The sequence below is a fragment of the Falco peregrinus genome, chromosome 8 (assembly GCF_023634155.1).
Source record: "Falco peregrinus isolate bFalPer1 chromosome 8, bFalPer1.pri, whole genome shotgun sequence".
NCBI classification, from domain to species: Eukaryota; Metazoa; Chordata; class Aves; order Falconiformes; family Falconidae; genus Falco; species Falco peregrinus.
In genome coordinates this window covers 48,473,169-48,486,062 of record NC_073728.1, presented here as the reverse complement: position 1 = coordinate 48,486,062, position 12,894 = coordinate 48,473,169, and the positions used below count along the sequence as shown (strand labels likewise).

Genomic DNA, 12,894 nt, shown 5'->3' with positions numbered 1-12,894 from the left:
GTAAAAATGTGGATTTTTTCTTATGCAGTTGGTCTTTTTTGTTGCCTATTTGTTATAAGTAGGCATGCTACTTTAAGAAGAAAGCACTCATGGGTTCCTGGGATTCTACTCAAGGCTTTACAAGTAATTTAATCACAAAATTTTAGACTTCTCATACCTTTTCCACCTGTTTGCATACACATAAGTCAACAACCAATTTAGTAATGTGGAAGCTTTGTAGTCCAGAGGTGTTGCATAATTCTATATGGTTTAAAAGGGTAAGACTGCAGTATGTTTATTTTCTAGTGTACAAACACCTGTGTGCTTTAACTTACTGGGATCGGTGCTTTGTTTTTTTGGTGGTGCTAGATTTTGAGCAAATTCTAACAAACAGTTGCTTACCAGCCACCATGTCTGCTACTGGGTTCAGGCTCAATAGTTTTAAGTGGTCTGTGAAAGGCACTACAGAGCCAGCAGAAATGGTGCTTATTTATTCTAAAATAGGAGTTCATTACATGTGAAACCACCTTCCACCTCTGTCTTCCATAACTCTACTGATTATTTTCTGATTTTACAAAAGGTAGCTGTCCCTATTGAAGACATGCAAAGGATACATCTGCGCTTCATGTTCAGACACAGGTCATCTCAAGAGTGTAAGTAGGGAACTTGTGCCAATTGTGAATTTTAATTCATTGATAGACAGTCTCATCTGAACGTATTATGCTTTGCAGCTAAAGATAAAGGAGAAAAGAATTTTGCAATGGCCTACATAAGACTGCTGAAGGAGGATGGAACAACTCTTCAAGATGGTATCCATGATTTGTTAATCCTAAAGGTATTGGATCATTTTTTTTCCTTTATTCTCCCATGAGGTCCCTTTTTTTCACACTGTTGTCTTTGACTGCATTGTTTATTATCTTGGTGATAGATTAATCTTACTATTCTACCAAAGGTAAATAGTATATTTATCATCTGAATGAAAAAAATATGTAACCTGTTCCAGTCAATGAACATTGCCCTAAACTTTTGCTAGAGACACATTATGTAAGCACAATAAAAAATGATTATTCTTCCTATTATTTTTACTGCAGTTTGTGTTTGGGGTTTGTTTCTCTCTCTCTCTTTCTCTCTCTCACCCACGACACCACCACCACACACACACCCCCGCCCCTCTTTGGAGATTAGTGTCTAGCAGGAACTAAGAACCAGAAATAATTTCTAATATAGAAGAAATTTTATTTTAGGTATCTCTTAGTTCACTTTTCAGTAAATTAGTTTGCTGTAACATTAATGGCTAACGAGATGCATAGAACTAAATGAAGTTGTTTAGGTAGTCCAACAAAGATTAATGGCAGCATATAGTTATTTATCTTCTCTTCATTGATATGAATATTGACGAACATTTAGACTGGAAGGAAAATAAAGATCGCGTTGTATGACACTTTGGTTAATGATGGTTATGAAATACCATCTAATTCATTCCTACATCAATCTGGTAATTTTTCCTTAAGTGACAGCATAGATGAGAAATGCTAAATGGAGTTGACCTAGTTTATATTTGGAAGAAATAGATTTTCAGACATATGTTTGCCTACTCTAATATTAAAAGCAGTAATTGTAAGCAGTACATGTTTTAAACAGTCATACATCTGGCCTCTAAAAATAATTAATTTGAAAACTGCAAAGTTTATATAGTGTACTTTATTTTCACTGCCTTCAGGCATTGATTTTTTTTTTTTTTGAGAGATTTTTGATCAAAATGTCAAGTGTTTTCCCAGGTGTCTGTCTAACTTGTCTCAAAAGGAAGAAGTCAAGTTTCTGTTCTGGTTCCAGAAATTCTGAAAAGTACTTGTTAAGCAACTTAATACAGTCGTAAAAGTTAGTAATGCTGTTTTGTGGTGTAAGGGTTTTGCCTTTTGTTTGTCTATGTCTCTTTACAGTAAATTTTTAACCTTACTCCTTGTTTGAGAGAAAGTAGAGACTGTGCACCTATGGTCACTGAATCAGATACAAACCCTGCCAGTTAGAAAATCATTCTACATTATGGATTTTGTAATTCCTTGTTTATGCACAATTGTAGACTCATTGTAGGTCATTAATTGAGTCAGATCTGTTGTGGTGTTGTAGCTTTAAGTGACAGAGCTTATAAAATGATTGGGGAAATTTTCTTGAGTAGTTTTGTTAAAGAAAATTCATATTCGCTAAACAGCAAACGGTATGATTTTTATTGTCTTTGTCTACAAACTGCTTTCTTGTTTAGGGAATGAATCAAAAATTGAGGCACAAAAATAGTATCTGTGAGGGTTGTGACATGAAGCTTGATGAAATAGAGGAGGGAGAAATGCCTGTTTGCTCTCTGTTTCTGTACTGGTCATTCTACTGAAAAGCATAAATTCTGTGATATCTGTGTCACTTAGTTACTGCAGCATATTGTCTAATTTAAAATATAATCTTACCATGCCCTGAACTTTTATGTTAGAGGTCCAGGTCCAGAGGTATTAAGTTATAATGGGTATATCACAACACTGCTGCTATTCTTTCCCTGTTCGGTCCCATTTTCTATTCTTAAATTGTGTGCAGACATCGTGACAATGTTGTTTATATCCTGTGTATAGACTTAAAGGTGATGCTCATTAGTCTATTGTGTTCTGTGTGTATTGACATTTTAATGAGAAATCCACTTTTGTTACTCTGCCAGTGATGTCACAACTCGTATTTCCTTACTGCACCTTAAAACACATACCTTTATAATTTCAGTGCAGTACTTTCCCTGCATGTTCATTGCAGCCTTTTTTGCTGATTGACTCTTGGTTTAGTTGTACAAGCCACGCTGGGAGTATCCTTTATGCTTTGGTGTATGCGCTAACGTCTGTAGAAATGTAGGGGTTTGCTTACTCTTGGAGAAAGGGCAAAGTAAGTCTAATTTTAAATCCTGCTGTGTGAAATACGTAATAAATAGTTATTGTTTTTCAGGGGGACAGTAAAAAAATGGAGGATGCTAGTGCTTATTTGACATTACCTTCTACACGTCAACACACAGAAAATAAAGGAGCAACCACTGTCAGGAACTCAAGTATTGTAGCCGGGCTTTCAGTAAGCTCACGAGATGCATTTTATATTTCAACTCTTGTTTGTTCTACAAAGTTAACTCAGAATGGTATGTATCTTCTAAACAGGTAGAAGTTTGTGCAAATGTCTGTTTTCTAAAACAATAAATCACATTTTAAGTTTTAATTTCTGTCCATTTATTTTCTTTTAGTGGGATTACTAGGTCTCTTGAAATGGCGTATGAAGCCAGAGCTGCTTCAGGAGAACCTGGAAAAACTAAAGATTGTGGATGGAGAAGAAGTTGTGAAGGTATATCTTTATATATTTATTCTGATAATAGTCATTCTTCATGTCTCTTCATACCATGGCAGAGAAAATGCTATATAGTTTCACTAAGAAAAAGAAATGGGAGTGTCAGTTACAGTAAACATAGGAACTTAAGGAAACCTGTCAATTATATTTTCTTCAATGAGAGTCATTTGGTCTAATGCTTTTATTAAGGATAGTTTGCAAAAGACATGAGCAAAGGCCCTCATTGGAGGGAGCAAGGAAGCAGACATCTGGATAGGGTTCTACATAGTCTCAGCCATCTTCTGCTTGTTGCTCCCAAACATCTCTGTTATTGGCTGCTTTTAGGCTGTGCAGGTTTGCAGGATTACTAGTCAAACCTGCCTGTAATAAATTTATATTTTTTTTTTCTGCTTTCTGTTGTTTTATTTGGCTGGAAATTTTGTGCATGAATGGAGAATTTGATACAGAGAATAGTATTTGGAGTCATTGCTGCTTTGGTCAGGTGCTTAAGTCACAGATAAACTTTAATTTTGAGCATGCACAGAAAATTTTGTTTAAAAACTTGATGGGGTATGGAGGCAGTAATTGTAATATTTTCCACAATCACTGTTCAGCTGTTTGCTTTTGCCCATCTGAAAATTTACAATTCCTACTGCTTTCTTTAGAGTTCTTAATATTATATTACACGTTGATAGGTTGTTTTTTTTTTAAAGTGTAGTATGTACACAGTGAAGTGCTTTCTTAATGTAATGAGTATAATATGGATTAAAAACCTGTTAATATTTTTGAAAATGGCAGACACTATTACATTTGTGTCACACATCAAATATAAGCATTAGACGCCTGTCTGGAGAGAGGGAGGAAAGAGATCATAATAATTTTATTTATTTATCTTATTCATTTTTAACCAAAGAAAGATTTGGGTCTGAAGTCAGTGGGGTACTTTGATTTAAAGTGGGCTTTGAATCAGACCACAGAGGTGTGATATATGTTTTTAATGATCATATATATGTGAAAATAGCAACTACTAATCTGTATCACTAAGGAACTAGGAATGCAGTTTTAGTTATGTCATTTATACAATATTTTTAGCTTTTCCATAAGCTTTGAGCTAAATATATATTAAGTATTGCTCATGTCTGAAGATGTAGATTCCTAAAATTAAAGAAACTAAAGAAAAGAGAAATGTTTTTTGAGTTTTAAGTGATGTTTCAGTGAAGGCCTTACATTTCTAACTTCAGAGATACCAAGTCTACTATCTGAAAATTGACTTGAGAGGTTTTCAAGTTGAATTGGTTGTCAATTTGTTGTTTCATGTTCTATAGTTTCTCCAAGATACGCTGGATGCCCTGTTTAACATCATGATGGAACATTCCCACAGTAATGAGTATGACATCCTTGTCTTTGATGCACTGGTAAGAATCAGCACAGAAGGATTTTATTTGTCAAAGTGAAGAACACTATAATTTTCAATGAGCTATCAAGTCGTTTAGTTCAGGGAATTAGTCTTAAAATCTCTACATAACAGATGGAATATTACTATTTGACTGAAAAGCAAATTTCATTAAATACTCCTAAAGAGTGAATTATAAAGAAATATTTCAGCTGACTAATATTTAAATTCAAAACGCAACTTTATGAAAAATGCTAATCATGTCCATTTCTTTTCAGATATATATCATAGGACTTATTGCAGACCGTAAGTTTCAACATTTTAACACTGTTTTGGAAGCATATATCCAACAGCATTTTAGTGCAACATTAGCATACAAGTACGTTTGTTTTATCTTTTCTCTTTTTTTTTTCTAAACTTCTACCATTGCATTAAAGGAAGTAAATCCTGCTTGTGAATTTTCTGATGTAATCAATGATTACTGTTGCTTTGCTGCTGCTGTTTGCTTAAGTAGAAACAAACCTGCCTGTGAGACACACACATGATTATAAGTAGAGTTAATTGACAAAAAGTAATTGATTTGGGGTTAAATGATTCTTTGGAATTCATTTTCTCACCTGGATTTTGCTGTGTCTGAGCATTTCACCTGTATTTTGTCAAATTTATCAAAATATACTTTGCTGTAAAGCCTCTCCCTTTATATTCTTGGCCTTAACCTGAACTGCATTGAGAACTTGAGGATGTCCTTCACCCATTTATATAGGTTTCCACATATTCTTTTTACAGCAAATAAACTCATGGGGGGGAAAAAAAAAGGAACTTTCAAGTCTTCATATGCAGTTCACAGTCTGATTTTGCACCAGGAGGGAATCAGTGAAGTGAACTGGAATTTTGATATTTGTTTACGTGGTCTGCTGTGAACTGGAGTCTTAGTATTTGCTACATGGTCATGCCACCGGTCAGGTGGACAGACTTTTGGTGGTGGTGTTTTTCAAATTATTTTTGGAGCTTCCAGATAATGTCCAGATGGGAAGACATGGATTCACAGAAGAGAATAAAAAATGTGGAGACATGTTTTACAGTAAATTTAATACTGGATTCCTACTTTATTTAAAACGGGTTTTGGTGTATGATTGTAGGATAAAATTGCTTTGAATATGAAGAAAGATAACATCTTCAGTTAGTGCTGATCTCGGGGAAGTGCTATAACAGAATAGATGTATTTTTGTCGTTTAACTGAAGTGTTGTTCTGGCAGCTTTATGGGGTGGCAGATTGAAGAACTTTAATTTGGGATATGAATAATTAATGAAAGACCTTAGCTGAAGGTTTGGAGTAGTTGAGGATACCTTGTCATGTCCTGTGCTGAAACTGAATCAGTTCCAACTCAACAGGAAATGTCACACGGGTCATACATTAAAATATAAGCTTGGTAGAACTGAAAGGCAGTAGTGCACAATCAATCCTTTCTCACGTTCTAGGGAAGCTGAAGTTAACATTATTGGGCTCAGAAAGCTCAAGTACAAGCTACAATGCCCTTCTTTAACCCTCCTTTAACCCTCCTTCACTCCATATGTGATAAGCACATGTAATTTCATTCTTTATATTATTGTGGGAGAAGGTTGAGTACAGAACCTCTCATGGCAGCCTTAGTTGCTTAAAATATTTCTAAGATTTACTTGACTGAGAGTTTCTGATGATTTAATCAAAGTGGCAGAGGCAAAATAATGTTTATGATCATTCCCCAGGTCTTGAGTTTTCTTGTCATCATTGGTTCCATGCACATCATGGAAGATGTACTGTGTTTCAGGAATCATTTATGAAATAAATAAATAGCTGTCTGTGGCCAAACTCACAGTTAGGAGACGTGTCCCAGAAGTAGTGTGACCATGTTATATGGTATTTTTGCCAAACCATTAGGTATTTATTCAGTTATGATTTAGTCATCCATTTGTACCTACCTTTCATAGAGTTCTGAGAGGACTTAACATTCAAAGTTGAGGGACCTTGAATGGACTTCTGCATAAAATTGGATGATTTTTGTTCTATCTCAGTACAAAGATGTGAATTCAGAGAAGCGATAAAAAGGAGTAAATGCAAATACAATGGATGTAGTGCCCAGAAGGCTGAGAGGCTGGAAGCATGATATTTTGGTCCTGAAATGTGAGTTAGGTTAGTGCAGGGAGCTGAGGATGTATCGGAGTGAGAGAGCGCTCTTTATATATTCTGTGCAGTAGCAAGCAGTTGTTAGAGCTATTATTTGCGTGCAAGTATATTTGAAATATCATAGTGATCACTTACTAATGTTTTGTCAGTCCATGTGGTGAACTGTTAAGTTTCATCAAGAGGCAAGTGCTAGTTTGGTTTTTGTTGGTTGGCTTTATTTGTTTAGGGTAAGGTATAGTTGGTTTCCATTTTTGTAGTGATGTAAGAAGCAAAACCTAGCCACCCTTATTTCAGTTTGTCTTATGGCTACATTTAGGTTCAAGTTTATGTCATCATATTAGTTTCATTGCTTAAGATGAAACCATAACTGTAAATTAAGGGACTTATTTTTAGATGAGCTTTTGCACTTTTTAGCGGGTTGTGTCTTCAGCAAAAAAATGCATTTGGACACAAAGCAGGGAAGTGTTTAAATAAAATAAATATTTTAAGCAAATAATACTGTATAGCAGAATATTGTACTATTTATATGCAGTTAATTTATGCTGTGTAGTAGTGTTTAATCACTGTTTAATGTAGGTAGGCAGAAGTAACATTTTGTGTTAACTTGTGTAAGTACATTGTAAGTTTCTGCAAAAGTGCTTTCAGGGTTGTGTCAAGTCATGCTGCTCCTTTGAGATTGCTTTCTTGCTTGTGCAGTTGAGAATTTGCTCCTCATTTGTTTATACTGATGTGATTTGTGTAACATAAATGCAAAAATACATGCAGTACATTTTGGTGTGTGTGCTTGGCTAAGCATAAACAATTATTTGGTGTAGCCAAACAAGTTAGAGAAGTTAATTAAAAAAAAGAAAAAAAAAAAGAAAGAAATTATTTAAAAAATGTTTTTTAACTTCAGGAAGTTAATGACTGTTCTGAAGACTTACTTGGATACCTCCAGCCGAGGGGAGCAATGTGAACCTATCCTAAGAACTCTGAAAGCACTGGAATATATTTTCAAGTTCATTGTTAGATCAAGGACATTATTTTCACAGTAAGTACCCAGGGTATTGCCATTTAACTAGCAGTCCGATATCAGAAATGGAAGTAGACCAGAGAAACAGAAAAAAACAGATTCCAGAACAGAACTGTGTTTTTGTTTTCACGAATAAAGCATAAAAGCTGGCAACTGGCCTAAAACAGATACTGTGGAGATGTTTTTTTGAGAGGGAATGTTCAAAAATCTGCTTTCTGATTCACAGTGTAAGTTCCAGAGATGTATTTAGTAAATAAGAGCAAATTTCAAAGGGTGCCTATTCTTTGTGTCAGGTGGCTTGGACTAATGCCAATGGATAGCCAAACACTGTGACAGATGGCTTGAAGCTGGATCCCTGTCCTTGAGATCAAGGTGTCCAGCAGCTCAGACTGTGCATAGAACAATGTAATCTTCAGTAATCATTGTCCAACTGAATTTAAGAGTTTCAGATCTCCAGTTAAGGAATTTATAGGGAAGACTAAATGGACTAGTTCTGTATAGCTCAGCCAAACAGATGAGGCGTAGCACTTAAAAGTGGTATTCAATTTTAGGGAAAAGGAAGATGGAGAGAATGAGGGAGATGAAATCTGGAAGGAGAAAAACTATACTGCAGTAACTGTGTCCCCTGCTTTCTCTCCTAGTCTTTCAGGATTCTCACTATATCCCACAGACTTCATCCACATCCTCTGTTTCGTGTGCTTCATCTTTTTCCATTTATCCAAGGCTGATCTCCCCCTAGTACTTGTTCTGTTGTCCCTCTGCTAGATGGCTGAAGGAATGCCATTGCAGAAGATATGCAGTGGGAAATTCAGGACTATAAGTAGACTGAGTAGTTGGATGTTATGTTTGTGGTTGGTGGTCAGTGCAACAATGCTGCTGGCTTAGAAATATTCTTGTCTACAGGAATTTACTATTTATAGGTGCGTATAGATAAGCTAGGTGTAAAGCTATATAGGAAAGGAGATGGTGCTCATGATAACAGAATATAGCTGATAGTTCCAAAGCTTTGTTTTAATTTTTTTTAATAGATGTCATGGCAAAAGAGGGACATGTGTAGAGGATTATGGAAAATTTCTTGCATGGATGAAGGTCAGAAGGCAGGGTTTTGTTGCATGTAGAACTTTGGTCTCCGTTTTAATTCCTAGTATTAGCTGGTAGAAAAAAGGATACATTGGACCACCTGTGGTAAACTAGGTTATTGCAGTATGTTGAATATTCAAGTGATTAGGTAGCCATATCTATTCATTTTAGTTTTCCCCATAAATGTCTTAATTGGAGGTCTGAAACTCTAAATTCAGTTGGACAATTATTATAGGCAGTAATAGCTCTTGCAAATAGCAGCCTCTGGCAAAAATAACCAGTGAACAGTATCATCTGATGTGATATATCCATCTAGAGCTGTTGTGATCTAACTTTTTGCAATGAATTTCCTATTGTCAGGCTGGTCATGAAGAAGAAGAAAATACAGAAAAAAAAGGATTCGTGTATTTTTATTCGCATGAGAACAGTTAGGATTTACAATTGAAGTACTTAACTTTCAAGGGTTGAGATTAGTCTTCTTGGAGACAAATATTTTGAATTAATACTGAGAGCGATCTTTAGATCATTCTTTCATTAATTTTATGGGCTGCTTAAGAAACTAAAATGCCTTGTTGATCCTGTTGAAGCTATAGAGACGTAATGAAAGCAAAAGGTTTTTTTTCATTCCAGTCTGCTGAACCAAGGTTATGTCTTGCAGCTGTTTGTTCAGTGAGTATGTGTTGCAGAAAGGTCATGTATATTAGCCAAAGGTTTACATAATACAGACTCTGAAAACATTAAATGTTTGCTTTCCTCTTTTCATTGGCCTAAGTTTGTTTTTGGTGGTGAAATTCAGGTACACTCTTGTGTGAAGTTGTTTCCAAGCAAATAATTAGTCATCCTTTAGAACTTACTTTCAGAACGAGTGATTTTACTGGAAGTTAACACAGAAAATTGTGTCGAAATGGAAGCTACATGATGAGTCAGGTAGTAGAATTTTAATTCTACCGATCTTAATTTAGTTCTGTTGTAAACTTAAAAAGCATGTTTAATACATGTTGTGTGACGCTTCTGCCTCCTTGCCCCATGGGTTTAGTCAAGAAAGCTTCAAATTTCCACCTGCAATAAAATAGGTTTATAAAACTTCATTTATCTTTGGAGCAATATTGTGTAGTCAATAGAAGCTGTATCAGTGCATTAGCCGAGTAACTTTAATAAACTCTGAGACTGATACAGGCACGTTGTTACAACATACAGATACTTCATGCCCATTGAAAAATAAATTTAATTACCCCCCACATGACACAATCTCCAGTATGTTAAAAAAAAAATTAATCAAAAACTAAGCTCCTAAACTAGCACTTGATAATAAATAAGATGACTTTTCTATGTAATGTGCTTGTATAGAACTTACTTTAAGATGCCTTTCACATATAAGGTTTCCTGGTATGCATTCTTTGTACAGCCATCACCATAGGAGGGATTTACCTCAAGTAGTGCACATAATGTATGCTGTATCCATGTGTATATGTAATTTTTTTCCTCTCTAGATAATGTTTTGGATATTGGGGTTCCTTTCTAATAACTGACTTGTATCTCATTGACAAATATTGACCTAAGCAGTGCAGAGGCCATGGCCTGAATAGTGTCTCTTTCGGTGTTTTCCTTCACTCAGGGTTTCTTGTCAGTCACTGGATGAGTAGCAGTTGCAGTTTGTCCATGATGTAGGCAAAAGCTCATAATAATTTACCTTTAGTTTTCCTAAGGACTGAAGCTTCAAGCTGAAAAGAAAAGCATATGACCCTGGAATACATGACTTTAAAAAGAGGAATTTTTCTCCTCTGATGGAGAATGCAGTACACCAGAGGTGCAGCATTTATTTAACAGGATTCTACACACACTTCAGGCTTCTTTTGTCACCTTGGCTTTTTGCTTGTCTTATTCTTCTTGAACTCTTGGCAGCCGTTTTGGGTAACTAATTTAACATGTGATGAGTGTGTTTTTACTGTTTATGTAAGCAGTATGTAGTATTAATAGTATGAAGAATATAGGAGAGATAATCTGCAAGATATAAGCTTTAGGACGGGGCATGAAGAAATAATGGAGCGAGCTTAATTTAAATGCACTTTTTGACTTTTAAGCATGAAGTAGGCTTTTTTCAGAAAGGAGACTAGTTAATGGGAACAGTAAAAATTGCTGTTTGAAAAAGTGTCCATAACAGCAGAAAAAAGAAACAGTGGTAATATGTGAAAGATATCCTACAGTAGCTCAGTTGCAGTGGAAAATAAAGTTTTTTTGCATATAAGTCACTTTGAAAGTGAAATGACTTTTTTTTTTTATAAGCTCAAACCTGGGAGGTGTCATTCTTTAGAGGCTTTTTAAAAAATTGAAAATACTTACATTGTGTTCAAGCTGAAGAATTTCTACACAATATGGTGAATAGCTGATACAGCCCATTGGTGAAATATCTATGTACATAACATTGGATCAATTTATAAAATACACTTTTAAGGTAATGTTAAATCTGGTACATTTAGGACTATGAAACTTTCTGATTCTGAAAGGATAACTCGATGCATCTCTCAACAGACTATATGAAGGTAAAGAACAAACAGAATTTGAAGAATCTATGAGGAGACTCTTTGAATCCATCAACAACTTGATGAAAAGCCAACATAAAACTGCCATTTTGCTGCAGGTTGGTGTGTGCTTGGAAGCAAGTTTGTTTTGGTTTTTTTATGGTTTTGGTTTATCGGTTTCTTTTTAAATTGAAGAAAATACATTCTTAGGAAATTTATACTTCGTGCCTCTCTTGTAATTCCCCTTCATTGGGAGACAAAGGTGTCTAATAAAGTTTGAAACCTAGACCGAAAAGGTTAGGACAAGCTATTTATATAGTTTTATGAATGTAGTGAGTGAAAGAACCGAAACACAGATGCTGGAACCTTTCAAGGAATCTAATGAAGTGAAGCCTCCAGCAGGGGCTGAATGTTTAATTCTTGAGTTTCTTTAGAAAATGCAAAACTGAGATTCCACCATCTTAGTGTGAGAAGTAAACTTCATAGTATTAGCCTTTTGGCAGTGTGTTGTTTAAACAACTGAAAATAGGATTGAGGTTTCCCATTCATGTCAATCATAGTTATTATAACACTTTGGACTCTGATGTTTTAAGGAAAATAGGAAAGGGGCTATTAATATCAAATAATTGGTATGTAGTTCTGTATTACATTAAAGAAAAATATCAAGGCTTCCTATAAAGTAGGAGGCAGAAGATTTTATTGGACAGCTACAATACTGATGCTTCATACATACTTTATTAAGAACTCTTCCTATTTATTGGGCTTGACTTTTCCTCAGCTTTTATGTTTTGATTCCTTTTGCTATGACATACTAGGAGTGGAAGCCAGTGAAAAAGTCTCTGTCTTGAAAAAATCCTCAGGTGGCTGATCTTGATGTTTGTATTATCTGACACTTTCCATGGAGTGTTTACGTGCAACTGCCAAAGAGCTAAAAAAGTAAAGACTGCTTTAACTGAATAATACCACAATTATAGTACTATGTTCTAAATACATTTGAAAATCATTCAGATACTCTCTGACATTGGCAATTCTGTAGAGGCCTTCCTGGGAATAGTTCACACATTTGAAAGACACTGCATGAGAAACAGGAGAGATAGATACTACATATAATGATGTTTGTTCTTGTGGTACTTGTACTGTACTAATAAGTTAAGTAATAAATAGATCTCAGAGGCTTTTATGCTTATCAGGCGAGGCATGTCATGTCACTGCATGCCTCCCAGCCTTAATTTCAAAATGGTTGTGATTGTCCACCTGTGTTTCCTCTAATAAGCAGGGCAGTATCTCCTTGAGAGTGACAAGAGACAGTTGTAGAAGACTGTTTTGCTTAACTGTTGCTGGGACACATGAATGTGTTTGCAAGCAGTGATGCTGACTCTGAAATGGCTGATGGGTGTGTCTAAAAGCA

At 35.3% G+C, this 12,894-nt stretch overlaps 1 protein-coding gene across 1 annotated transcript in view; it reads left to right on the top strand.

The window, feature by feature from the left end:
• DOCK2 (dedicator of cytokinesis 2) overlaps positions 1-12,894 on the top strand; it is a 197,898-nt gene that overhangs the window by 29,813 nt on the left and 155,191 nt on the right. Inside the window, 8 exon segments of the mRNA XM_055811904.1 lie at positions 560-632; positions 711-814; positions 2,953-3,136; positions 3,239-3,336; positions 4,644-4,733; positions 4,990-5,090; positions 7,771-7,905; positions 11,497-11,605. Of these exon segments, the coding sequence (XP_055667879.1) occupies positions 560-632; positions 711-814; positions 2,953-3,136; positions 3,239-3,336; positions 4,644-4,733; positions 4,990-5,090; positions 7,771-7,905; positions 11,497-11,605 (894 nt within the window).